The sequence below is a fragment of the Berkeleyomyces rouxiae genome, assembly GCF_048999995.1.
Source record: "Berkeleyomyces rouxiae strain 22BRR77 chromosome Unknown BrBRR77_ptg000004l, whole genome shotgun sequence".
In the NCBI taxonomy this organism is placed as follows: Eukaryota; Fungi; Ascomycota; class Sordariomycetes; order Microascales; family Ceratocystidaceae; genus Berkeleyomyces; species Berkeleyomyces rouxiae.
The window spans coordinates 1,014,262-1,040,756 of record NW_027396494.1 but is presented as its reverse complement, the minus strand read 5'-3'; the positions used below and the strand labels follow the sequence as shown (position 1 = coordinate 1,040,756).

At 53.0% G+C, this 26,495-nt stretch overlaps 7 protein-coding genes across 7 annotated transcripts; 4 read left to right on the top strand and 3 right to left on the bottom strand.

Moving 5' to 3' along the window:
* Positions 1-170: 170 nt before the first annotated feature.
* Positions 171-2,287, top strand: BROUX77_004508 (uncharacterized protein; the record flags this gene model as incomplete). The annotated part of the gene is made up of 2 exons (XM_073749279.1): positions 171-1,306; positions 1,384-2,287. 2 exons carry the CDS (start codon positions 171-173, stop codon positions 2,285-2,287), a joined length of 2,040 nt encoding a protein of 679 aa, XP_073604965.1.
* Positions 2,288-3,174: 887 nt separating this feature from the next.
* On the bottom strand, positions 3,175-6,884 carry BROUX77_004507 (uncharacterized protein; the record flags this gene model as incomplete). The annotated part of the gene is made up of 5 exons (XM_073749277.1): positions 3,175-5,781; positions 5,875-6,446; positions 6,501-6,563; positions 6,614-6,733; positions 6,797-6,884. The coding sequence occupies 5 exons, from the start codon at positions 6,882-6,884 to the stop codon at positions 3,175-3,177; spliced, it is 3,450 nt and encodes a 1,149-aa protein (XP_073604964.1).
* Positions 6,885-7,652: 768 nt separating this feature from the next.
* On the top strand, positions 7,653-8,797 carry BROUX77_004506 (uncharacterized protein; the record flags this gene model as incomplete). The annotated part of the gene is made up of 3 exons (XM_073749276.1): positions 7,653-7,840; positions 7,910-8,642; positions 8,723-8,797. 3 exons carry the CDS (start codon positions 7,653-7,655, stop codon positions 8,795-8,797), a joined length of 996 nt encoding a protein of 331 aa, XP_073604963.1.
* Positions 8,798-9,152: 355 nt separating this feature from the next.
* Positions 9,153-10,511, bottom strand: BROUX77_004505 (uncharacterized protein; the record flags this gene model as incomplete). The annotated part of the gene is made up of 1 exon (XM_073749275.1): positions 9,153-10,511. The coding sequence occupies one exon, from the start codon at positions 10,509-10,511 to the stop codon at positions 9,153-9,155; it is 1,359 nt and encodes a 452-aa protein (XP_073604962.1).
* Positions 10,512-11,506: 995 nt separating this feature from the next.
* On the top strand, positions 11,507-16,535 carry BROUX77_004504 (uncharacterized protein; the record flags this gene model as incomplete). The annotated part of the gene is made up of 6 exons (XM_073749274.1): positions 11,507-12,356; positions 12,429-13,777; positions 13,851-13,948; positions 14,028-16,043; positions 16,105-16,180; positions 16,245-16,535. 6 exons carry the CDS (start codon positions 11,507-11,509, stop codon positions 16,533-16,535), a joined length of 4,680 nt encoding a protein of 1,559 aa, XP_073604961.1.
* Positions 16,536-17,169: 634 nt separating this feature from the next.
* On the bottom strand, positions 17,170-20,487 carry BROUX77_004503 (uncharacterized protein; the record flags this gene model as incomplete). Its single annotated transcript, XM_073749273.1, has 1 exon — positions 17,170-20,487. One exon carries the CDS (start codon positions 20,485-20,487, stop codon positions 17,170-17,172), a length of 3,318 nt encoding a protein of 1,105 aa, XP_073604960.1.
* A 4,846-nt stretch (positions 20,488-25,333) lies between these two features.
* Positions 25,334-26,287, top strand: BROUX77_004502 (uncharacterized protein; the record flags this gene model as incomplete). Its single annotated transcript, XM_073749272.1, has 2 exons — positions 25,334-25,876; positions 25,940-26,287. 2 exons carry the CDS (start codon positions 25,334-25,336, stop codon positions 26,285-26,287), a joined length of 891 nt encoding a protein of 296 aa, XP_073604959.1.
* Positions 26,288-26,495: the final 208 nt, after the last annotated feature.

Below are 26,495 nucleotides of genomic sequence, written 5' to 3'. Positions count from 1 at the left end.
TTTATTTCCCCCTTGACTTGGGCCGCTGTCCATTTTTCTGCTTCTTGCTCTGTTCCGTTTTCCCAACCCATCGCCATCACGGCCCATCTTATCGTGCCTCTTGCTCTCTCTCGCGCTTCTCAGCCATTCGCTCTGTTCAGTTTGCTGCCCTCATTTTCACATAGCCGCAAATGTCGTATAACTTCGGTGCTCCTCCACCTCCGCCTCCGACGGCCCAACCCTCGGCACCTTATCGCGTGCCTCCGACTCGCTACGGCTCACATACGCCCAGCCGCGGCGGATCGGGCGCCGGCAGAGGCCGAGGTGGCCAGTACAATCGCCAGCCGCACCATGCCCAAAACTATGCCGATCCCGCTGCGTCATACAGCCGCCAGCCCGCTGCCGCTGCCTACAGCCATGGCCAATACCCTGGCTACTGGCCAGTAGACCAACAGCAGCAGCAGCAGCATCCATCCTCTGTTGTTTACCCTCAGCATCAGCCACCCCCACCCCCCCCTCAGGGCCACAATCTGCCCGCAGCCGCCGGCTCAACATACTACAATTCTTATGGCCAACCGCCATACCCTCCCCAGCCAGTGTATGGGGACCAAAACTACTCTGACCAGCAGTCCTATTCTGCCCACTATGGTGCCCAACCCCCGCCCCATTGGCCTCCATCGGCTCCACACGCTGTTCCGTTCACCAACGGTGGTAGCGGTGGCCGGGGAGGCTACAGTGACCGTGGAGGCCACAACCACAACCACCACGGAAACCGTGGCGCCTCTGACCAGCAGCACACCATTGCTGGTCGCTACGGCCAGCCTTCATTTGACCCTCGTGCCTCAGGGCCTCCTGCCTATCATTATCCACCAGTCCCTCCTGTTTCCTCCGCTCAAGACCATCATTTCAAGCCCAATCACCACCACAACTCACAGGGCTCTCGTGGCCGTAGCCGCGGCGGCAATTTCCGTGACGGAAACTCGTCGCGGGGCCGAGGAAACCACTCTGGCGGCACAGGCCATCACTCAAACAACTCCCATAACCAGAACAATGCGAAATCACATAACCAGCATTCCCACAAGAAACAGGGCACAGAAGACAAGTCTAACGGCAGCCATGCCAACCCCAGCAATAACTCCAACAACAATGCCAACTCCAACAACAATAAGAATAGCTCTTCCCAGAAGCTTGACCTAGTGGCGGCAGGCAAAAAGAAAAAGAGGAAGACGAACACTCTGGGCCTGACTCCCGGTGATGAAAGTGCATCCGACAATGACGAAGGCGAGGAGAAGTATCTGACCAATCTCATGGGGCTTGAGACTATGCAGTAAGTTGAAATTTCTGACGTACTAGGATAAACGACAACAGGTGTCTAATTTCTTTTTCCGTTCTCCCTATATGCAGAATTACCGATATCTCAGCCTACATTGCCGACCGTCGCAAAAACTTCCCCACAAAGGACCGAGTAGAAGCCAAGAAGGCCAGCGAGGAAGCCCATAAAAAGGCCGAGCACGACAAAGAAGAAGCCCTCCGCCTTGAAAAGCAAGCCGATAAGCTTCGCCGCCAGCTTCGAAAGGTGGAGTCTTCTATCAAGCGCAAGCGTGAACAACAGGATGAGGGTGACGAGATGCGCCAGTCCTCGGAAGACGAGTCCGACGAGGACCTTGACGAGGAGGCAGTTAAGAGAAAGCTTGCTGCCGAGGAAAGAAAGGCCGATGTTACCAAGCACTGCAAATACTTTTCGACTGGTGGTAGTTGTGGAAAGAAGGGCAAGTGCCGCTTCGTTCATGACCCTGCTGTCCGTGATGCTGCGCTCAAAGAGAAGCAGGCGAATAACGGACAGATGACAATCCGCCAGCGTCTGATTCTCAACGACAAGGAGCAGGAGGATCTGTCAATTCTCGAGTCTATTGACTACCTGCGCCAAAAGGGCATCATGGCTAAAGCCAGCATCATCCTTACCAAACCCCCTACGCCCTCAGCGTCTCCAGCGCCTGCGGCAACGGCTGACCAGGAAGACGCGGCCTCCCCCAGTGCCGCCGAATCCGCTGCTGAAGCCCAGGCGACTGCCGAGGATGAGGAGGACCTGGAGCTTGAAAGCTCTCTTCCCGCAGTCCCGGTTGCCGCACGGGCCGAAGCCCCAGCGGCGTCGCCCCCCGCTGTTGTTGTCAGCTCCATTACTTCTACCCCTCCTGTATCTTCTTCTCTCCCCCAGAAGCCGCCGCTGTCGTCGGTGCCGGCCGGCAAGCCGCATACGAAGCGCTCAGGCGCATGGACTAGCTACATGAAGTCGGAAGATCTGCCCTAAAGTGCCGACGACCTATTAGCCTTTGCTTTCTTTGTCTCTGCATTCTTTCGTCTTCCTTTGTTTTTTTTGTGCAGCTGTTGGCCGGTATGGCTTTCTTTGCTTTTTCTTGCTTAAATCTCTTTCTCTTTTACTCGGCTCCTCTGTTAATTCCCTCTGGCTCTCTCTCTCTCTCTTCTCCCTGCAATGCTAGCCTGTGCCGTTTTCAGTTTCTGCAGGTCTTGCTTCTTTTCTCTTCCCTGATGCCTTTTGTTTCTCCCCGTTCTCACGAACCCCCTTTAACATAGCCCTTTCGTTTCTCCCCCTTCTGGTCTCTTTTCCTCGTAGTCTTCTTACGTCTCCCTTTTTTTTTTTTTATATTTTGGTTTTGTCTTCTTTGTCTATTTCCGTATGCTCTTCTATTGCTAGTCTTTTGCCTGATATCCTTCCTTTTTTTATCATCTTCTTCTTTTGTGCAACCGATATTTCTACTGGAACTCATCTTCTTTTGCATCTCTCTTTTCTTTCCCCTCTTGTGCGTCTTGACCCTCATTTTTCCTCTTCATCTTCTTTAGCATCCCGCCTACTCTCGATCGAGTGATGACGATGTTTAAACCCTTTCCTTTTATTGTTGAAACCCTTGTGTTACAGCATTAAGATCCGTGATACAACAAATGAACCCAAGTTACCTAGCGGAATACTAACAAACACCGAAAAATGTTCAATGAATTCACTTGATAACGAAATCCAAGGTCTGCGCCGAGCTTTGTGTTGGTCATTTGATGATCTAGGGTTGAAATCTCATAGCTACGTGTGTATATTGTATAAATGGAACAACTATCGTATTTTCTGGTATCGAACTTCTCAGACCCGTTCACCAACCTCCTGCACCTTCTCCGAAAAAATCCAATCTACGCGTCAACCGTAGCCCACGCCATCCGCGCCTTGGTCGCCATCCCACGCACCGCGCGCACTCTGTCGCCTGAAGCTACCGCTAGCGCGCGTTTGACCCGCGGTGCCAGGCCAACCAGGTGGCGGTGGTCGAAGCGCTCGGGCATTTGGCTCAGCAGGGCCAGGGCCGACTTGCGCGCGGCGGCCAGGACGGGGGCGGGGTTGGCTAGCTGGCCAAAGTGCGGGGGCATCCAGGTAGTGTCGAGCAGTAGAGCGCTGCTAGCGCTGGCGCTGGCGCTGTCGAGCACAGATATGTGCAGACACATGTCGATGGCAGTCCGCGCGTGCGGCTCGAGCAGCGTGGGGCTAGAGGCCATGATGGCCTCGAGGATGGCGAGGGCGGGCGTGGCGACGCGTGCGCTCGGCAGCGTGCTGAGGGCCGCAAGGACAGTGCGCAGCAGCGCCGGAGCGTCGTCTTGGTACACGGTAAAGGATAGATGGCGGATAGCTGCGAGCGCGGCGACAGTGGCGTTGGCGGTGGCCAGCTTCGCGGCGGGATCGTCGGTTGGGTTGGGCAGAGCGGTCTGTAGAAGAGGCGCGAGGAGCTCAATGTAGGCGCGCTGAGTCCATGTGGGCTTGGTGAGGCCGTGGAAGGACTTGGATAGGCGCGGCTTGGGTGAAAAGAGGTAGTCGTACCACTGAGCAAAGATGTAGCCTGAGACTGGGTTGGTAGGGAGGGCACGAAGAGAGGCTAGTGTGGTGGACAAAGCCGAGCCGGTGTAGCGGCGCAGAGCACCGGCAAGCAAGCCGTACACGGCATTAGCAGTAACCAAGACATCGTCGGTGGACGTGGCCAGGGCTTGCAGACGAGACTCAAGAAGCGCCAAGAGCTTGGGACTCTTTTCAAAAGCGTGTTTGTTGGCGAGAACTGTGAGCCAGTAGGCACGAGATACCGTGGGCTCTACACCATCACCCGAAAGAAGACACTGCATAATGACTTCCTGCCCAAAACCAGTCGAGAATAGTTCTGAAACGACATTGGGCCTTAGTGCTTGCAGGATGCTGGTGGAAAGCTCAAGACACAAAGGGACAAGATTTCTAGCCGGCGGTAGGTTGTCTAGGCTGTTGTCTTGGAAGAACTCTGCTGGATGAGCACCGCTCATGACCTGTTTGGCGGCGCTGTTGTGGAAGAGAACGAATACATCTTCTTGAAGAGAAAGAAGCTTTTGTTGGGTTTCAGTGAACTGGCCAATGACATGTGTTGAAAGCTGACTGAGGAAAAATACGAATCTGCGGCTGGAATCGGAGTCGTCGTTGAAAGGAGCAGCAAGATTTATTTGAGAGCCAGTAGGGATCAATACCCGACGGAATAGACCATGGACGGCATAAAGACCAACCAGCAGAATATCGATATTGACGGTGTCACTGGGATCCTCTGCAACGTCAATGGAAACATTGCTACCATCCAAAGTTGCTGTAGCTCCAAAGGCAGGAAGACTAGGGAATCTATTGCGGATGTAAGTCACCCAAGAATCTCTTGTCACGTCAGCTGGAAGCCCGAGGACAGTTCCCTGCGGCCATTTCACATGGTAGGCATCACTAAAATTCATAAAAGCGGACTGTAATGCTGTCAAATAAACAGACCATTTTGGGTGAGAAAAGCCATTGCTTTCCTGTGCGGCAGCAATATCGCGGTCCAACGCTGACAGCAAACTTGAGAACAAGAGAATAAAGTTTCTGTAGATGGAACCAGTTTTGGGCAAGTCTGAACAGCCGATGAAGGAAACCCGAGATGTCAGGGTAACAAAGGCATCGGTGTCCGCGCAGTCCTGCCCCGTGGCAAGACTTGAATGGAGCACTTGATCAAACGCAGGTGGTGATGTTGATACTATTCTCTGCAGGGCTTCCACGGCATCCTGGAGCACGTCATTGGCAATACCCGAGGGCTGCACAATCATGGTTGTCAGTTCGGCTGTGATGACCTTACAGCTAGCGTCTGAAAGTAAGAGTGTGTCCTTTTCAGTTGCCGACGGCTGCGAAGCAAGAAGACCAAGTGATTGCACGGCATTCTTGTTGATATCGGACTTTTCAACAAACAGCCTTTTAATAGTTGTTTCGTACAGTGTGGCAAAAGTTGGGTCAACAGCTTTGAAAGCAAGTTGTTCTTCCCCGGATAGGCTTTCAGGTCTTTGGATATACAATAAACGGATAGCTAATACCGAGTTGAGCAGAGTGAGGAGGGCAGAAGTATGCTCAGGGGACTTGCTGTGACGCAAGGTATCTCTGATGTGGTTTACGGTCGGAGCTGCTAACGGAGCAAATGCCGAGAACTTGGCACGCATCAAGGCCACGAGAAGCTTTCCGGCTCCGGCGGCATATGTTGAGCTGCTGAGATCGTCAGTGCACTCTCTTAGCACAGAAAGCACAAATGTCTGCAGGTCATCGTCTTGGAGCTTCTTGGCCAGAGTTGTGAAAAGATCCAAGGTGGCATCGATTGTGTCGTCCACGTCGCCATTCCGAACCTCATACTTGAGCGCACTCCAAATGCGGTCCGCATACGGCATGGTAGTGATTTTGGTGGGTTCATATGTCTTGATTCCAGCTTCCAGAGTACGGATGATGTCAAGCTATGGAGGTAGATGCATGGCAAGGTTAGCATTAAGCTCGTAGTATAGCGAATGTGGGCAGAGGTTGTTTGTTACCTTGACATTTACAGTCACGCCTGTGCCCTGTTCTATTTTGCTCAGAAGAAAGGGGAAGGCGTGTGATGCCATAAGAGGGTTTGCGACAAAGCATTCTCTAAGGGCGTGTTTTAAATCGTCGGCCGTGATGCCAGATGGATGTTGTGATGCCCTCAGCGAAATTGGGAAATAGGCTGAGAATGTGTTGAAGATTTCGTGGCAAAGCTCCTTGGGGGGGTCAAAGTCCTTGAGAAAGACGGCTAGCAGGCCAAACCATTTGAGAATGTTCTTTGGGTCGCGCTCTGAGCCGCACATGGAAATCATTTCTGTGATAAACACCAAATCAGGGCTTTGCTTCGCGCGCAGCTCGGCGGATATCTTTGGGTTGGTTACACAGGTGGTGAACAGGTCGTACACTGCTAGTCTTGTGATGGGGATCTGGTTACGGAAGTCGTCTCCCATGGCACATACTGAGTGAAGCATGTCGGGAGCAGCATCAGCAGGGAAAAACTTCATAGAAGTCAAGGTTGAGAGGGCCTTGGCTGAAGGTAGAATGCCGCTGCGGTGGTCAATAGTGAACATTGAGCTGAAGTAGGCGATGAGGACCTTTACTGGATGGAAGCATTAGTATAACTTGACTTTCGGAGAGAAGAGACGCTGCTTACTCTGGTCTAGTCGTAGAAAGTCGGGTTCGAGGAGATGAAGGGTAGTGGAAAGGAAATCGAGGGCTGCAATGGGTTAGCCGGGGGCGATGATGTCATGTTGCAAGGCAGCCTACCTCTGGCTCTAGCGATGCGGTCGTCAGAGCCGGCCTCGGCATCGTCACCAAGAATCCACGGGCGCACACTTTCAACCCACTTGCGAATAGGATTGGAGGCTCTAGGAGCGTTTTTGATAGCTGCGTAAAGAGTTAGCGATAGGCACGACGCGGGGAGAGGGGTTGGCGGAGCGTGCAGCTTACCCTCGGCAGCCTCAGCAGCAAGAGCATCGCGAATGTGGTGCTCGTCTTCAAGCACGAACTTAAGCGCCAGCTGCTCAAAGTCGGCCATGGTTGGTGGAGTACGGGCCAGCAAGGGCGGAGAAGTAGTCGGGAGGATAGAAGGCCGGATTGCCGGAGCAGAAGACGTCGGACACGCACGCGGCGGGAAGATCGCCACTAGAGCAAGGAGGCGTCTGAAAGCGTAGCAAGTGCAACTGCGACAGTGGCTCGGAGGGCGTCAGGGCCAGTGGTTCTTGAGGGCAGTGGTTTGTGGCCTTTGGCTCTGTGAGCTGCGTTCTGGGTGACAGGCGGCTCTGGCCAGCCCACGCCAGAAGCCAATCACCCGCCTCCACCCCCACTGGCTGCACGCCAATATCATGGAGGGGTCGATGGCAGAATGGGGAGAAGCCGCTTATCGGCGCAGGCGGTGAAGACTTATCGAGCCAATCGAAGCACGGGGGTTTGCGCTTGAGCCGTCGCTAGACCCGTTTGGGCGCAGGAGGATGTCACTTTTGAGATTTTTTTCTTCCAGAGGCAACTAAGAGAATGATGCAAGCTGCAAGCACTAAATTAAAGACGGCCAAGCCAAGTCTCTGGCACCAGCGCGGCTCCGGGCTTCGGCGAGGGACTTAATTTTTTCTCTTTCATGTTCTGGTCGCTTTCTCTTTCTTTTTTTCTTCCCTCTTGATTCCTGGCCCGGCTAGTAGTTTTGTATCATGTAGTTGTCCCTCCCGCTCCACCCCGATCTCTCCTTTGCCTTTGCCCTGGACGCGCTCGTTTTCTTTGTCTACATCTCCCATCGCCCAGACTCTTCCGTAACCGTCCAAAAGCCTCAATCATGGCTGAAGCCGCTCCCGTTGCCTGCAAGACCATTCTGGCCAACACCATCGCCAAGGGCCTTCTTGGCGAGGTGCACCAGACCCTGGAGACTCTGGCCCAGAAGCCCTCGCTGGTCGCCTTCCTGGCCAACAGCGATCCCCATGCCATGCAGTACGCCGAGTGGTCCAAGAAGACCTGCGAAGAAAAGTATGCTTCCTTCCGACTGCCTGTGTGCCTGCTGTGACTATGACGTGACTCTTTACTGACTGTCCCCAGTGGCTTCGACTTTGAGCTGCGCCAGGTTGACAAGGAAGAGCTCGAGGAAAAGATCCTCGAGGCCAACGTCGACGACAAGGTCGACGGCATCATTGTCTACTACCCCATCTTCCCCGGAAACCTCATGCACGACAAGTACATCCAGGAGACCGTTGCGCTGGACAAGGACGTTGAGGGTCTGTGCCACACCCATCTGCACAACATGTACCACAACGTCCGCTTCCTCGATGTGCCCACGAACCTGAAAAAGTCCATTCTGCCGTGCACGCCGCTAGCTGTCGTCAAGATCATGGAGTACCTACAGCTATACAACCCGCTGCTAGCCTACGGTAACCGCTTGTACGGCAAGACCATTACCGTCATCAACCGCTCCGAAGTCAACGGCCGCCCGCTGGCTGCTCTGCTGGCCAACGACGGCGCAACCGTGTACTCTGTCGACCTTACGGGCGTGCAACTGTTCACCCGTGGCCAGGGCATCCGCCATCCGCGCCACCAGGTCCACGACAAGGAGGGCTGGGAGCTGAAGGACGTCCTGCCCCTCAGTGATGTCATCATTGGAGGCGTGCCCGTCGAATCATACAAGATCCCTACCGAGCTGATCCGTGAGGGTGCTGTGTGCATCAACTTTTCGTCATTCCGCAACTTCGACGGCCCGGCCACCAAGGAGCGCGCCTCCATCTACGTGCCTTCGGTCGGCAAAGTCACTATTGCCATGCTGCTTCGCAACCTTGTGGTAAGTTTGGAGACAGAGACACGCAGATCGTGCATGCACTGCCTTGAGCAACCCAACGGCTAACCATGTATATATTGTAGCGCCTGATCACCAACAAGGCCGATGTGAAGAAGGACGTCACGGAAAAGGCCACCGAGGCCAAGACTGCCGCGTAGACTGACGCTTCAGCTCTACACACAGCCGCAGAAAATAGATAGAATGGAGGAGGTGGAGCGACCGTCCGTTAGGGCATTGCTGATGCTGATACATCCATACACAGAACGGGATACAACAGAAAAGTAATGTACGGGACAAGCCTAGAGTTCAAAAGCGGAGACATGCATCTACCGGGAATATATCATAACTACTATAAAATCATGGCAAATATTCACCAACTGGATACTGGCCAACTATATCCACTATGCTGCTGTGTAACACAGAGGCCAACTATATAACCTCCGTGGGGGCTAAGGCACTGACTCATTCGCCAGCCAGCATCCATCTCGATATCCTCACACTCCCACATCGACTTCAGCGAACCAGTTTGGCGTTCATCCCCACAATGCATCGAATCAGATCCCAGTCGCCATTTGCGCCCACCCAGTCCGTCACAACAATGCCCGTGGCTCCGTCGCCCACGCCCAGATTGTGCGGCCCTTTGCCCGAGATGCCGTGACAGCCACACAGATACTCGATGATGGAAGGGTTCAACTTGGCCGCGATGCGTTCCGGCCAGCAGGTTGCATTGAAGAAGTTGCTGGCCGTCAAAAAGTTGACAAAAATATGGTCGCCATTGCCGCTGCGCTCGGCCGCGCGCTCCAGGTGTGCACAGCTCAGCGTCCGCTTCTTCTCGATGTTGGTACTCTCGGTGACCTCGTAAAAATCCTGTATGCGCACCAGCCCGCCAGCCGCCAGCGCATCTTCGCAGTTGTCCGGCCACGGCGCCGCCTGAATGCCACAGCGCCCGTGGTGCTCCTCGTGCGGTCGGAAACGGCTCATCAGGACAATTTTTCCACGGACTTCGCCCAGCGAGGGGATATGCGAACCCGTCCACCAACGCTCGGACTTGCCGGAAATGTACCTGTTGTGGAGGTGTTTGCCCAGGTCGGCGTCAGTACCCTTGCCGGTACCCTCACGCTTGACGCTCATGATGACCGTCTCGCTGGAATTCTCCTCCAGAAAGGTGTAGATCGGCTCAAGCATTTCGTGAAAGTACTTGTTGCCCGTCAAACTAATGGGAAATGCAGAGTGCACCAATGCCATTTCGTCTTTTTCAGCATCAACAGAGACGCGAATGTCCAAAAACCGAACGCCATTGGCCAATTGACTCTGAACGTTGACAGCCTGGCACCGCACGCTGGGAAGAGCCACATAGCAAGTCGGACTGTTGTGTGTTCCCGGAATCGACAAACGCGTCAATGCTATATCGTCGGCTAGTTTCCCCATCCATTGGTTCAACCGAGCCGATGAGAGAATCGTGATCAGCCCAGTTTCGCGCGCAAAGACGGCTGTCATCTCAAGGTCGCCTCCATCAAGGCTTTTGAGCTCAGCACTCTTTTTGCTCGGGCTAGGCACATCAGTCTCGTACTTTCTGCCGTCGTGCTCGAATTTCATGCGAAGAACCTCGTGGTCGGGCTTACTTGGCGCCTCAATATCGGTGTCTCGTGTTTCAAAGCTCGGGATGTCAAAGGAAACGTCCTGGGCATGTTTGGCGTCATTTTTGACAATGAGCTGCGTCCGTGAAAAATCAGTGGCATTCAAGAAGCCCGAGACGGTGCCCAAAACATTCCCCAGCGCGGTTCCTGTGGACTCCTTGGAACCGTCAAACCGCTCAATTTTGACGAGCTTGAGCGGTTTGGGTGTGAAGTTACGGATGACAAGGTTCGTCATGATGTAAGCCGGAATCAGGAGGATGGGCAAGTGACAACGAAGAGAGAACAGGGAAGACAAGTAACTAAGCAGGGGATGGCGAAAGAGTTGGTGGAATCCGCCTTGATCGCAGGCAGTTGATTTCTAGAACAAAGACACATGTACTCCGGACACTGGCGCCATGGGGGGCAGAGCAGGTGAAGCGTCCCTTTTTGTACTCTAACACCCCGTGGCCACAAGGCCTTTTCAGCCAAACAAGCTTCTATGCCCAGGAACGCGAAAGCCGGTGGCTCCCTTGCATTCTATTACCTGATGCGCTAGACAAAGGCATCCGGATTTGCCATCCAACTAGGGTGGCAGTCTTGGCTGCGTAAGACTAAGATCTATTAGGGTCCCATTGAGAAGCAGTCTAGGGTTAGTAGACCTCGGAAGTGTCGATAACTCGCATCGTCATCTCATCTCAAAGAGCACTGAGAAGGAGGGAGTCTGTGATTCAACCACGCGCCCCACTTTTTCTCTCCCACTGGCCACATCGAAACAGGTAGTTTCTCATGTACGTGGTTATGTACATATGTGTGTAGTTAGTCATGTATTTTAGCATGTGCAACATCTGTCGCTTGTAGCTTGATAACTGCCAGCTTGTTCTCGCTGCAGCCACTATATCAGAACAACCACAGACAATAACTCTAGACTTCAGCTTCAGTCTCCTTGTGGCCTAGCTTGCGGCTTCCATATCGCAAGTGTATCCAGACTTTTGCTCGCCGTTGTTTGAGCTTGCTGTGCTCTATTGTTTGGCACCACATTCACTCACAACTTCTTCCGCTCAGGCTCCAGGCTCCCTGTTTGCCCCTCCTCCGCTGCCGCCTCCTCCTGACTACAGATTCTCCTTGATTCGCTTTATCGCCGGCCTGTAGACTTCCCGCTCATCGACCTCACTGCCAATCAAACCGGAATCCCCCGCCCGCCCACCAGATCGTATCGTGAGGTCCTTCTCATCGCGAGTATACAGCGCTATCATGCCGCCCAAAAAAAGAAAGCCCATCAAGAACCCGGCTCGTGGCTTTGCGACAGTCTCTATTGCCTCCAAGCCCCGGACCGATGCCACAACCGACGCCACTGCCGAGGACCCTGAAAACCCCACCAAGCCGGCCGACAACAGCACCTCCGCTGTCGCCAACGCCGCCCCGGGCGCTTCAGGTTCAAATGGGAAACCCGGGGTGGCTCCTGCAGCGGCCTCGGCCACCAGGAGCAATCCCACTGCCCGGAACAGCCCTCCCACCGCCACTGGCTCAGCCGTCGCTGGCGACGCCTCCAAAAGCCAGCCGGCGCCGGAAAGAGAGCTGACGGCTGAGGAGTTCGCAGCTCAGCTGGAAGAGTCTGAGCTGCAACTGTTGGTTGAAGCAAATGTCGACCAGATGCGCCAGACTGTGAAGCGCCAGCGACAACGTCTTTATACCGACCTCCGTGTTATGCGTAGCCAGGCTGATCCCATAAACAGCCAGAAATGGATGCCTCAGGAGATCATTGACAGCGTCATGGACCTGATCCAGGCTGAGAAACGCTTCGGATCGAGCTCCAAAACAACGTCTAGTACGCAGGCTTTGTCCAAGTCCAAGGCCCAACAGGAAGACAGCATGGCTATTCGCCTTTGGACTCTACAACAGACTCTTCTTGAGCTCGGTATTTCAGACGACAGGGTCCAGCAAGCCACCCAAGCTGTTCTGAATATTGGTCCCGACCCCCCCAATGGTTCTACCAAGGACAACGTCTGGGGCCTAGAAGAGGCCCTTGAATGGCTTGCCAGAGAATGCTCAGCAGATGAGCTTCCGTCCTATGACGGAAATGCATTGGAGAAGAAGCCGCTTGGTAGGAACATGAACATGCCCGAGTAGCTTCAGACGAGAACGGACGTCCCGTGTTACTAACTTTTGCTTCTAGAACCGCCCCTCTCAGAACAGGCTACTTCTCGCCAAACTAGCCCTTACACAAAAAAATCTTCAGAGAAAAAACCAGCAGCTCCTGCTGCCAAGAAGAAGAGCATATTCCTGTACGACTTTAGCGATATTGACCCCGACGACTTTCCTACCGAGTTCCTTGATACAAAGACCAAGATTTTCAAAATTCAGCGTTCTATACCTACCCATAAAAAGGCTTCGAAGAACACTGTCTCGCTGTCAGAAGAAGACTCTGCTACTTTGGACAGACTACAGGCAAAGCTGGACCACATTGAAAGCGACGTCTTGTTTGATAAGCATGCCAGAATTTTGGCCGACCGCCAGTGGCAGACTGACAAGGTCGTCTTGGAGAAAGAGATCATGGCAGAAAAGCAAGCCCAATCCAAGGCACGAGCGGAAGCAGCCCGGGCTGGGATGCAAGAAACGGAAACCATGGGTCTAAAACAAGTTACCGAAATGTCTCCCACAAAGGACCCTGAGAGTCTCAATGGAGAGCCCGATAATGATGCCGATGAGTTGGCTAAAGAAGCCGAGAGAATGGCTGCAGAGCTCCTTGCTGAAGCGGAGGATGAGGATGATGATGCCTTGGATTTGGGCGGTTTGTTTGAAAACCTACCCCAGATGGATACCGACGAAGACGGCAAGTCGGCCCTGGTCACCAAAAGCTCAAGTGGCATAACGGTCACGATCCGTGACTTTGGTGAACCCGCGGGTATGAACCCTGCCACAACTCTGAAAACCATGTGTCAGTCTCGTGGCATGGAATCCATCAAGACCACCTGCATCTCAGAAGTGCCCTTTGCTGTGCGTCATCTAGTGGCAATCCAATGGACAAAGCCCCAGGAACTCACTCCTGAAAATGTCATACCCGAAGTCTCCGTATATCACAGCCCTGAGCTTACTGAGTTTTCCATGTCAACTATTGCAGCGCCGAATGCCGCTCAGTCACAAGCATACATTGCTGTAGCAGCACTCTACTATCTCACGTTCAATAATCCAAAGGAACAAAGAGCCTTTTACCACCCGTTGGCGCCTCAGTGGAAGGGCGTCTGGGACGAGTGGAAACTTCAAAAGAAACAGGCCATTGAGTCTGTTGATCGCGAGTGCCTCCGCAAGATCCGTGACCTTGTGAAACAGAAGCACGACCGCGATCTTGAAGATGGAGTCATCCTCCAAAAGGCTTTCCGCGGGAGGGCAGCTGCCAAGAAACAAAGCGACAGTAATAATGCTAGTGCTAGTATGGACAGGAATACGACATCGGCTACCGATTCTGAGGCTATCCGCAAGTTATGGACAGATAAATCATCAACACACAAATTCCGCGCGATGGAGGTAAGTATTTGGCGATCAATAGCCAACGCTGAATAAACAATGGCTCTGAACTTGAAGCTAACCTGCCCGCCAGAAATTCCGCCGTCAACTGCCGATGTGGCAATTCAAGTCGCAGGTGCTTGAAGCAATAGACAAGAACCCCATTATAATTATTTCTGGTGAAACGGGATGGTAAGTTCCCTCGCTCGCTCGACCGACATCTCTATTCTCCCCTTGGTCTTAAACAGTCACTAATACAGCGGATGTACAGCGGCAAGAGTACACAAGTTCCAGCTTTCATTTTAGAACATGAGCTGTCGCAAGGCAGACGGTGCAAGATTTACTGCACTGAACCTCGCCGAATCTCGGCCGTGGCGCTTGCTCGCCGTGTCAGCGAGGAGTTGGGTGAAAACAGAGGCGATATCGGCACCCACAGATCACTTGTCGGCTACTCTATCCGTCTAGAGTCAAACACCACCAAGGAAACAAAGCTGGTCTATGCCACTACCGGTATCGTCATGAGAATGCTCGAAAGTTCCAATGACCTGCAAGAAATCACTCACTTGGTGCTCGACGAAGTTCACGAACGTACCATTGATAGCGACTTCCTCCTCATAGTGCTCAAGCGACTAATGAAGAGGAGATCAGACCTGAAGGTTGTGCTCATGTCTGCCACCATCAAAGCCGACAAGTTTGCGGAATATCTTGGTGGAGCTCCAGTGCTCCAGGTTCCTGGCCGCACGTTCCCAGTTCAGACAAAATTCATTGAAGATGCCATTGAATTGACGGGCTGGACAGCAGATAAACAGGAGCAGCTCGTTGAGATCGATGATGAAATGCCGGAACCTGATACCCAAGGCAATGTTTCCACGAGCGATCAGAGTCGCTATTTGGCCAACTATTCGCCATCCACCAAAAAGACGATAGCTAAACTCGACTACAAAAACATCCAGTACGACCTGATTGTACAGCTTATTGCCACGGTTGGATCTCATGAGAACTACAGGCCCTTTTCCAAGGCCATTCTAGTGTTCCTTCCTGGAATGGCGGAAATTCGGATTCTCAATGACATGCTGCTCGGCAATCCGAACTTCAAGGAATGGCTCATATATCCGCTTCACTCTAGCATTGCCACCGAGGACCAGGAGATGGCCTTTGTTGTGCCTCCCGAGGGCAAGCGCAAGATTGTGCTGGCTACCAATATTGCCGAAACGGGTATTACAATCCCCGACATTACCTGCGTCATAGACACGGGCAAACACAAGGAGATGCGGTTCGTGGAGAAGCGACAAATGTCGAGACTTCTCGACACGTACATTTCCCGGGCCAACGCCAAGCAACGTCGAGGCAGAGCTGGTCGTGTACAGGAAGGTCTTTGCTTCCATATGCTCACGCGGTTCCACTTTGACAACCGGCTCAACGACGATCAGCAGCCTGAGATGCTTCGCCTGTCACTACAGGATCTAGCTATGCGAATCAAGATCTGCAAGCTGGGTGGTATCAATGAGACTCTCAGTGAGGCTATGGACCAGCCCTCGGCCAAGAACATTAAAAAGGCTGTTGACTCGCTGATTGATGTGCGGGCTTTGACTCCAGGAGAGGATCTGACACCTCTGGGTGTGCAGCTAGCCCGGCTTCCGGTCGATGTGTTCTTGGGAAAGCTCCTGTTGTTGGGAACCGTATTTAGATGTCTTGACATGTCTCTTACTGTAGCTGCTGTGCTGTCTGGAAAGTCTCCTTTCCAATCTCCCTTTGGTCAGAGAGCCCAGGCGGACAACGCCCGCATGGCCTTCCGGCGCGGCGATTCGGACTTGCTGACCATCTACAACGCCTACTGCGCCTGGCGCAAGACGTGTCTGGCGACGGGCAAGGACTTCCAGTTCTGCCGCAAAAACTACCTCAATCAACAGGCGCTGTCCAACATTGAGGACCTCAAGGGCCAGCTGATGGTCTCCCTGATTGATGCGGGCGTTCTGGCACTGACAGATATGGAGAGGAAGAGCCTGGACCGTGTGCGCTTCATGTCGAACCGTGGACGGAGAGGCGTGCAGGCTTTCTACGAACTACCGCAGCGGGTCAATAGAAACTCGGATGTCGACGCCATCACATCTAGCGTCATTGCTTGGAGTTTCTACCCCAAGCTGCTGGTGCGCGATCAGCCTGGCTCGAGGAGCATGCGCAATGTCGGCAACAACCAGGCCATTAGCCTGCATCCCACGAGCGTCAACAGGGGCTCGCTGACAGATGCCAAGTGGCTAAGCTATTACCACATTCTCGAGTCCAAGAAGTGAGTTGAACGCGGCCAAATATTCATTGATTCGCTAGGAACGTGCTAACCATCGCTATAGAGTATACCACGCCCACGAAACCACGGCCGTTGATCCGTTTGCAGTTGTCCTCCTCTGCGGCGACGTCCGCTGCGATGTACGTATCCCCCCTGCCCGTCCGCTATCATCTCTCACTAACATCCATCCCCCGGCTTCCCCAGATCTTCAACGGCGTCTTTACGCTCGACGGCAACCGCGGCCGCTTCTCGCTGCAGGATTGGAAGGCCGTGCTAGCCGTCAAGGTGCTGCGCGCGCGGCTGCGCGAGATCCTCACGCGCGCGTTCAAGAACCCTGGCGCGCTGCCCACGCCGCAGCAGCAAAAGTGGCTCGATGTCTGGCAGCGCATTTTCGAGCAGGATTTTGAGGAGCCCAAGACTGGCACTGCCCCGACGCCGGCCGCGCCGTCAACCGCTGCTACTGGCCCGCGGCGCCAGGACGCCCGACGGGCCTAAGATGCCACGGTCGGATGAGGGGGTACGTGGCAGCCAGCCCGCTTGGGAGAAAACCCCTCTTTATCCGGGGGTTTCCCGCGATTTCATGCAAGGTGAATGTGTATTTTTGCGAGCGAGTTTGTTCGGTCTAGATATCTGTATGTACGAAGACAGAAGAACACATGCTTACGTGAGCTTACGTGGAAACATGAAGGAGATGGATATACATGCATGGTGTTACACCAAACGGGGAATGTCTTGATTTAGCAACGAGAACTTGCATGCACGTAGACTCATGAAATTCACCTCCAAGACAAGAAAAAAAAAGGAACAAATGATTAGGATAGGTGTCGTGAGATTAAACACTAAGAGCCACGAGGCACGAAAAAAAAAAAAAGAACAAGAAAATGTAGACGAGCCTGTCTAAGCTAAACAAGAAAAGAAAAAGACGAGTAAAACTAGATGAAGCGTGAGCCAAAAGCGGACATTAAAAAAAACAAAATGAAAAAAAAAAGCAAAAAGATTTTCCCCAAATATCATAGAGAGAAAAAAGAAATAAAAAAGAAAGCTTTTTTTTTTGTTTGTCAAAGAGAGCAAAACCACACGTGCACACGTGCGACTCCCTTAAATCCATCCATGTCTATCCCAACTCCTACTACTTCTTGCCCGCCAGGAACAGTGCCTTGAAGTCGGCATTGCTCTTCATGCCATTTGTCTTGGGCGCCGCCGGATTCGAGGCGTCCGCTGGCGCCGCGGGGCCCGTTGGTGCGACCTGGGGTGCGGCGGCCGCCACCCGTTGAGCGGCCGGGATGACGAGGCCGCCGCGCCTGGGGCCAGCGACCTTGCCCAGCGTGCGCTTTGGCGGGGCAAAGAGCTTGGGAGGCGCCGCGCTCTTGGGCGCCGAAGAGTAAGAGGAAGACGGGGCGGCGGTGGCAGTGGCGGTGGCGGCAGGGGGCTTGCCGTGGCGCAGGTCCTTGAGTGTGCCGGTGCGGAGGGTGCAGCCCTCAAACTCGATGCCGTTGAGCTGCAGCTGGGCCTTGCCGGCAGTTGCGGAGTCGGCGAATTCAATCTTGGCGCTGCCTTGGGCAGGCAGGAGGACAAACTTGATGATCTCGCCAATGGGGGCGACGAGTGCCTTGACGCGGGCGTCATTGACTGTGTCTGGTAGGTCCATCAGGGCGATGCTGCGTGCCTCGATTTCAGCGGCAGAGACGGTGGAAAAGCCTCCTTCGGAAGTCGTGGCCGCTGCGCCATCGCCATCTGCATTAGTCTTGGCACTATTCTTGAAGTTGCGGTGCTGCGAGATTTCCACGCGGATAATACGACTGCGGAACTTGACGTTGTTCAGCTCCGTGGCTGCCTTAACGGCCTGTTCTGCAGTCTCAAACACCACGAATGCGGTCCCAAAGTTGCGGCCATTCATTGCCCGAAGAAGTCGAACGCTTTCGACAGCCCCGTACTTGGAGAATACGGCCTGTAGCTCTTCTTCAGTTGCATCGCTGTCGATGTTTGCAACATGAACCTCGCGACCTTCTGATGTGGCACCTTGGCGCTTGCGCTTGTTCGCAGGGTCAGAGTATTTAACCTCGAGGCGGTACTTGTTCTCCAGCTTCTTGCCGTCCAAGGCCACAGCTTTAGATGACCCTTCCTGCGAACGGAAGGTCACATAACAGAAGCGACGATGTGCGTTATACTTGAGGCTAGGCCAGCGGATACTAAGAATATCGCCAGACTCCTTGAAGAGGTTCCGAATAAACGCATCGTCAGCTGCCGGTGGGTAGTTTGTTACGAAGACAGTCAAATTAAAGCCTGAAGACACAGCGAGCTGGTTTTCTCCAAAGTACTTGCCGTTGCGTAGCATAATGACCGAATTGGCATCGTCGTGTGAATCGAATTCCACCATGGCTGTCGTGGTCTTGTCTGCCTCTGGAACTAAGAGCACATTGTGAATTTGTCCGAACTCGCGCAGGTATTTCTTAATGGCGCCGACCGTCACTCCTTCTGGGAGACCACCAACAATGACAGTGGTGTTTTCACGATCTCTCTTGGGCTTTGCTTCCATGTCATCTGTTGACGGGCTGGTCTCCTCTGTAGATGAACTGGTCTTTGGGCGTTTGCTGGTGTCGGAATTGGTGGCTCTATTGCTGAGTCCATTGGTGTCGTCTTCAACCGCATCGCGCTTGCGCTTGCCAGTAGATGGAGAGGTTTGATTATTATTTTGGTCTTGTGAGGATTGTTGTTGGCCATGCTCTTTTGATATAACCGCAGCCTCAGCTTCAGACTGAGCCCCATCCTGGGCTGCTTGGGCTTGGGCTTGGGCTTGGGCTTGGGCTTGGGCCTGTATAGCTTGGTGATCTTCATAGGCGGCTGCTCTTTCCCTATCACGCCGCTTGGCCACAAACTTGGATGTTCGTCGCACCAGGTCCTGGGCGAAACGGATAGTATCGACGGTTTCATATTCATTGCAATGTTGAAGATAGAACTCTAGCAGTTGCTCAGGCCAGTCCAGTGTTCTTCGTTCAATAGCGCGTTTTAACACGGTCGTTGCGTGGAATGGTACACGCAGTCTTGGCCCTGGGGGGGCAGCGGGTCGGGCAGGGCTTCCAGCGGAGAGCAGTTCATGTCCATAAACCATCATCTCCCATGAAAAGTATTGCTGCCAGAAAATATAGTTGTCGGCATAGAGCGGTTTCCGGGCAAGTGTGTTCCAATATTCGCGAGCATCTTCGATATTGCGTTTCCCTTCCGTTAGATACTCGATAAAAATCCTCTCTACTCTGAACATGGGGTCTCCTTTGTATTCGTCTTTGCCGTACAACTTGCGGCCGTGGATCTTGATGTCTTCCAAGGCTGCCGCAAAACCCATGTCTGCATGGTCAAGGGATTCGCCACCCTCCTCGACAGCCCGACGCTTCAGGAAGCCACACCAGGCAATGTACATGGAAACTAGACTTTCCAGTCCGCCTTCCAGAAGCTCAGACGATGCAGTAGCGGCGTGTTTTATGCGCTCGACATCTTCAAAGGGTGTGCGAGCCTGTTCGGCTGCAAGAATATAGCGGGACCACAAATTTCCAGACCAGGGACAGTGATCGGTAGCACGTTGAAGCACCTGTAGCAGATTTGACAAGTCTTTGGGCTTATCCATGGGCATGTTGCTACATAGGTGTACAATATAGTCCTCCCAAACACCCTCGTCGCGTGTAAACATGCCAGTCAGGGCCCGGGAGAAAAGCCCAGTGCAAACATCATGGAAGAGCTGACAATCGGGTGTGTTTTTTCGCAGGTGGAACGAAGCATTGTTGACTTCCCAGTCAAGGTATTCCAGAAAGACAGACCGCTCGATATCGTGGCGGTTTTCGCGCTGCGCCTTGTCGAGCTTGTATTCGAAATCTTCACGGTTCCCCCGCATGACGGTTTTGGCAGTTTGCGCACTCTCAGTAATCTGCTGCATGGTCGACTCCCAGGCAGCGCGATTGAATTCTGACAAGAATGAAGCAAAGCTAGAAGCGGTCTCGTCCCATTTGATGTGGGGGGTTATCAGACGGTTGCGATACAGGTGGGTAACACGGCGTATGCCTTCGGGCGTTCTCGTTCGGACCAGCTGTTCCATTTCCAGGCCGATCCAGCGATTCCATAAAATGTGACTGTCGCTCAGGCGGTAGCGGATGGCCTCATAGCCCTGCTGCCACAGCTGCAGTGTCGCATCCAGAGTGAACATGTCATGGGCCAACATGAGCTCTTCATTAGGCCAGCACGCAAGCCTCGAACCGGGCCGGCGTGGATCTAAAGCATCGACGTACAGTGAATGAAAGAACTCGCAGTAAGCGCGCCATATCACCAAGCTCCCCGTCTCGGCGTCAATGGCTCTTCGGTAGTGTTCGAGGGTAGCGGCGCAAGATTCTAGGTCTTTGACATTTCGCGATGCTTCCTCGAGATAGGCAAGCCAGTTATCTTGGCCCACGGGAGTAGCCATTGCAGTATGTAGGGCGGGGCGCGGCGGGTGTGGTCAAAGTAGTGGATGCGCAACCTAGTAATAGCCAGCCAAAGCCAAAGCCAACAGATGGCACGAGGCTGGCGAGAGCAGCGTGGGTATACAGCGGGCGTTGGCCGAGTTACGTATTTCCGTCGGTAGGAAATCTGAGTTTATTTCTCGGTAGATGGGAGGTGCACTCAAGGTTGCGCAGGTTGCGATGCGATCCAAGTGAGAGTAGACTGAAGCTGTTTTAGGTCTCGACAGTTGCTCGGAGTGGGAAACAAGACAAGCGTGGGTTAAGGTACCGTCGCATAGACAATGACGTAGCGTAGCACTCGAGGTCTGCTTCTTTCTGGCAGCAGGATGCCCAAGGGAAACGAGAGAAGGGAAATATGATGGACCAATGGTATTCGGAGTTGGGGTATCGCGTGGTCGGTAAGCGCAGCAGTCGTAGCAGCTATTAATCGCGGGGTGTTACAGTAGATGTAGGTGGGCGAAAAAAAAAATGAGGCAAATGGAGAGACAAGAGAAAACAAGAACGCGATTCCAGCGTACTAAGTCGATGTCAACGAGGAAGAGAGCAGGGCCGCTAAAGCTTGGCTCAATGCTGACACCAAAGATAATTTTGCGCCTCAGTCAGTCAGCTCTGCTATGTCGGGTGGCACGAGGAAAACAGGCAAAAGGAGAGAGAAACGAGGCTTTTGCTTGGTCTTGGGAGCAAAAGACAAATAGTCCGTCTGAATTTTCCTGGGCGGCCTGAACAAAATAAACCCACGCAAAAGCAGCGACAGGAAAAAAATGAAGAAGGAAACGTGCAGATCTTCAAGGGACAAAGCCAATCCCCATAGAGACAGAGAGACGCCAGAAAAGGGAAAGGGCGCAACCACGGCAGCTGCTTTTTTTTTTGGTGGGAGGGGCAAAGCAAACCAAACACCGGAGCAAACAGAAGGACAAACAGAAGACCAAACGGCGGCAGGCAGAACAGAACTGGGCCAGGCAGGCCGGAGCTTCTAGTGCGAGTAGTTATTTGCACAAGTATGTATGGATGCCACATTAACTATGGTCTTGTCTTTTATCCACAGCGGGTTTTCCTTTCTGTCATAACTACATCGTCAGTCAACCCTAATTTTGCCATCCTCAACTTTGTGCTTTACTCTCTCCAGCTCACCTCTCTGCCCAGTCTGTTCATCACGTCCCCGATAGTCCCACGGCTCCCACCAACTACACAATTAAGTGGTTCGTTATAGTTGCAACGCAAATAGTTAAGCCATTCTTCAACGTGATGTGAAGTTTGCCGCAAATGGCAGCTTCAATGCATCCATCTCTGCTGAGTCTCCACGGCCAATCACATATCGCTGAGATAAGATAACGCGCACTTTGCTTATGGCCAAACTGCCCATTTTGGCTGGGTGCTTGTTATAGTTGCAGACAGCTTGGGCGAGTATCGACATGACCAGATGGCTATAGGACTACAATTATACGACTACACAGACAGGCAGGCGAACAGGTCGAGTCTGCGAGTCTGCGAGTCTGGGCTGGTCAGCAAACACAAAACCCAGATGCCTGGCGTTCTAGACCAGCGCGGGCCATTTCAGACTAGCCTATGCACCATGATGTATTTACAGAAAGATAACGAGTGCGTTAGCTTGTGCACTCTGGTCAGGCACGATTGAATATGCGTCGTGCTTCCATTGACGATGCTGCTCGGCCACAGTTCTCACCACCACGTATGTCCAGCCTCTATCGCGCGTGGTTCTCTGTCTGAATCCTAATTTTGTTCTGAAACAAGCTAACAGCTCCCTGATCGACGGTTTATAGCGCTGGATGCATATTTACAGACGCTGCAGCAATCCGGCAATCCAGCCAAGCATGGCCCAGCTGGCTTGGTGTCTTCTCCTGCCGGCCCTCCTTTTTGTCGCCTTTGTGTGTATGCACTGTAATTTACTGTAAAACTATTAATGACAACAGCCAATGACGGAGATAATAGTTGCCGGGCCAGCTATACGATGTTATGTTGGTTCTGGAGATGGTTGATGTGGGTTGCATATAACCCTAGCCACAGACACGCCAATTTTCAAGTCTGGAAGCCCAGGATAAAAACAAGCAAGCGGATGTAATGCAGGCTGAGCATAATTACGACTTGCACAGCCAAAATCCCGAAATTTGGTGAAAATTTTCCAGCTTCGGGGGCACCCGCTGTCGCCTGTGTCTCAGGAGCAATCTCCGCACTGTCCAGGCGTGATTTTGCACGTTGGGTAATGCGCCCTGGCCGTCATGTCCAACATTAGGGTTCCGAGGGTTTATTCTGGCCGTCCTAGCTTACATACATATGTACATAAGCGCCCGACCCCAGAAAGAGGCAGCCAAAATTGGATACACGCACGACCCGAGCTTACGAGTTGCGGTCTGTGTCACCATGACAGCGCTCCTACCGCTGGCGGGCCTTTCATCGGTTGTCAAGTTCATGCCATGGCCGAGAGTGCCAGGAACTGGATCAGCAGACGTGAAGAGACATAATTCGAATCCGGGAGAGACGGAAGACCTGTGGACTGGTGGAGCGTACCAAATAGCGTCAAGATCGGGCTCACAAACCACAGCCACAAGCCACAAGCTACCGGCTGAGCAGATGGATGGCCTGTGACAGTTGGTGTATGTTGTGCCTCCTTGGCCTCAAGCTGCGAGTACCGCTGGTTTTGGAGCTGCTGCTGAGTTTGTGACAGGCGGCTAGCGAGGCACATGTGTGAAAACTTGGGGCGGGTGCCATAAAACAAGACAAGGGCAGAGACATGGATAGCCGTCTGGACAGACGTGCACTAATCCCACAGCAGTTAGACCAGGGACCAGGGCCAGCAAGTGGAAGCACGCGGCTTGTGGCTTGTGTACTTTATCACGCATATTACGCTTGAGTGGGAGTTGGTACATGTATACACGCTTTTTCTAGCTCAAACACTGCCAATGCAAAGGGTTCTTTATTTGCCGCCGGCTGTTTCTCCAAAGAACCTTCCAGCCACGATGGCGGCCATCCAACGTAACGACGTAATGGCAGATGCTTATTCTATGTGCCAGCGTTTGAAATGTAATGTAGTTTCTAGGCTTTATCTGCAACGGATGCGAAGCATGCAGCTGGCCCTCCTGACTCCTGCATTTCCGTTACAGAAGACCAACAGCAGATTAAGCGATGGCTCAACTACTCCATTCTGCACTTTGATCTTGAAGCAACTCTCTTGACTATTGCCCTGCTCCCTTTCCACATACGCCAGCTGGCCGGCTCCCTGGAGTCAGTCTCAAGTATTTGTCGTTCAAGTACTACATAGTACCACTATCGCATGTCATTTGACTAGTGGCCAATACATCGGGCGCCGTCCCTGGACATAAAGGGAACCGCCCGAGGGGTAGAGGAATGGACAGGCCACTTTATTTGATTCATGCCAACTGTGTTAGTGACCTGCTGGACGAGTCTGTCAGTGAAGTGTCGCTGGCACTCTAGGCGCGACTCAACTCGACTGGAGCTTCACGATGGGCTCAGGGTGGCTTGTACCTGGAGCATAAGTACCACGTAACTATGTGCAAGAAACAGCGAGTGCGCGTGTATCTATAGACTGGCCTGGGCTGCCACATCGAGGTTGGAGGAGGTTGTGGTGCAACATGGAACGTGGAACATGGAACACTGGCCGCGGCAGCAGAAACGGCAACAGCAGACGGTGCAGTAGAGGCAGTTAGCAGGAAGCTGCTAGCAGTTGCTGTTGCCGCCGCCGCAGAGACGCAGCTGCTGCCAATACTGCAATCATGCAGTAATGCCACAGCAGCAAGCGGGATCTGGAAACTACCTGGCCTGGATGTAACTAGTTAGTTATGCAATGTAATAACTGGTTACTACGCACCCCCTCCCCTCCCCTTCCTTCCCCTCGTTGTTCTCGAATCCTGGCCAAACATTTGGCGGCTTCCCCTTTCCCCGTCCGTCAGTCATGCATTATTTTCTCTTTTATTTTGTTCCTTTCCGCTTCGAACCTTCTTTTTCTGCCTTTTCTTTTTCTTCTTCTTTTCTGATCACGAACGCCTCATTTCGACCTTCACTTGGGCTTCTGCTTCTTGTTCCTCTTTTTTTTTTTTTGTTTTTCTTTTCTTTTCCGACCACCACACGCTCCTTACTTTCTCCACCAGCCTTTCCTTTTACTTGTACCATCATCACAGACTTGCTTCCACCGCGCACCATAGTAAACAATACCATCAACCCGCTCGCTCATTCTCTACACAACACATTTCCAAATCGGGCTGTAACCAAGCAATCGACAACAGAAATCGCTTCTGTGCTCGGATACTAGTATCTCTAGACGGCAGTTTTATTCGCCGCTATAAATTTCCCGTTGCCAGTTGGGCCAGACGTAGAAATCCACCATCGCCACTTTGGGAAATCCATTTGAAACTCGCCATCCACCTGGTTGCTGGGCCGAGATCAAGACCTCAACACCAAAAACCCATTTTGCATCTGGCCTACACAGTCCACAGCTGTTGCTTGTCTCACGTCTACACCTCGCGGGCATTCCATCACCACGGTCCCTTCATTCCCGCCTGTCGCAACCTTCTGTCGAATACCGTGCAAATTGCCTCGCTTGCATTTCTCTTTCGGCTCGCCTAGAAACTTAAAATTCTCTGCCAAAATCAACGGCTCAGAACTGCGTCGCTTTGCATGCCTTGCAGATAGCCCGCCGCACGAGTTTCCACGACTGTCGTTCTGTGGCAGACACAAAAGCAAAGAGATACCTCCACCAGAGGGCCTTTCTCTTTGCCTGCGCACTTGCACAGCTTTCTCTTCAATATTATTCTGGGGACATAATCTTTGGTCATAATGCGCTCTCCTCTTTTGCTCCGCGCCGTGGCGGCTTCGCTAGCTCTCGGCACTGCTTCTGCTCAGTTGAGTTCGCTGCCCGCCTGCCCTCAAACCTGTGTATCAAACATGCTTGCTCAGGCTACCACCTTTGGCTGTACCTCGGCAGCAGACACTGCTTGCATTTGCGCAGCTCCCGCATTTTCCAGTGGTGCCATCGATTGCACAACTAAGTCTTGCGCCGCTGCTGAACTTGCGCAGCTTAACACTTACATCTCGACCATGTGCCCTGCTGCCGGCTCAAGCTCTAGCTCCTCTGCCGATCCCGGTGCCGCCTCTAGTTCTAGCTCCGCTTCTTCTGCGACCCCGGTAGTGAGCTCGACGACTAGCCCGGCTGCCGCTCCCGGAGTCAGCACACCTGCAGCAGCTAATCCCGCTGTCACATCGTCTGTGGCTGGTGTTGTCGTTCCTACAAATGCAGTCCAATCTTCAAGCATCATTGGTATTGGTACTAATTCTACCATGGTTACCTCTGTTATTGCTTCATCGACTTCGTCGTCTGCTGTAAGTCATTCTGCATGCCAAGAACAACATTCCTTCCTCTCTTTTGCTGACATCCTGATTTAGTCGTCTTCTACCTTTGGTGCTGGCATGACCCCGACAACTACGTCCACTTCAGACAACGATTCGGGCGACTCGAAAAAGTCGTCAGGTCTGTCCAATGCTGCTAAGGCCGGCATTGGTATTGGCGTCGGTGCTGTTGCTCTGGCCATGATCGTCATCGCAGGCACCTTCTTCCTCAAAAAGTCCAAGCAACAGGCGGAGTATAGCGACAAGTTCAGCGCGAGCCCCATGGCCGGCACAGGCAGCCAGTTTGGCTATAGCAGCACTCATCAGCGGCTGCCCGACACTCCTGGTGAACTCAAGGCCACACGCTACGAGGATATGATTCCTCGAGCGGCACCATCAAATTAGGTTCAAGGGAGGGACGGACCGACCTCTCCGCCCCCAAAAAGTCAAATCTGACGGAGGGATGCTAGAACAGGGAGGGAAACGCGGAAGCTTGTGCTTGTGATATTCAGGGCATTTCCCTCCCTCATTCCAAGTCTGAAAATATCTTGGTCCCTATGCCTTTGTTCTTTGCCTTGTCACGATGCCACGAAACCAGAGGGAGAAAAACGTT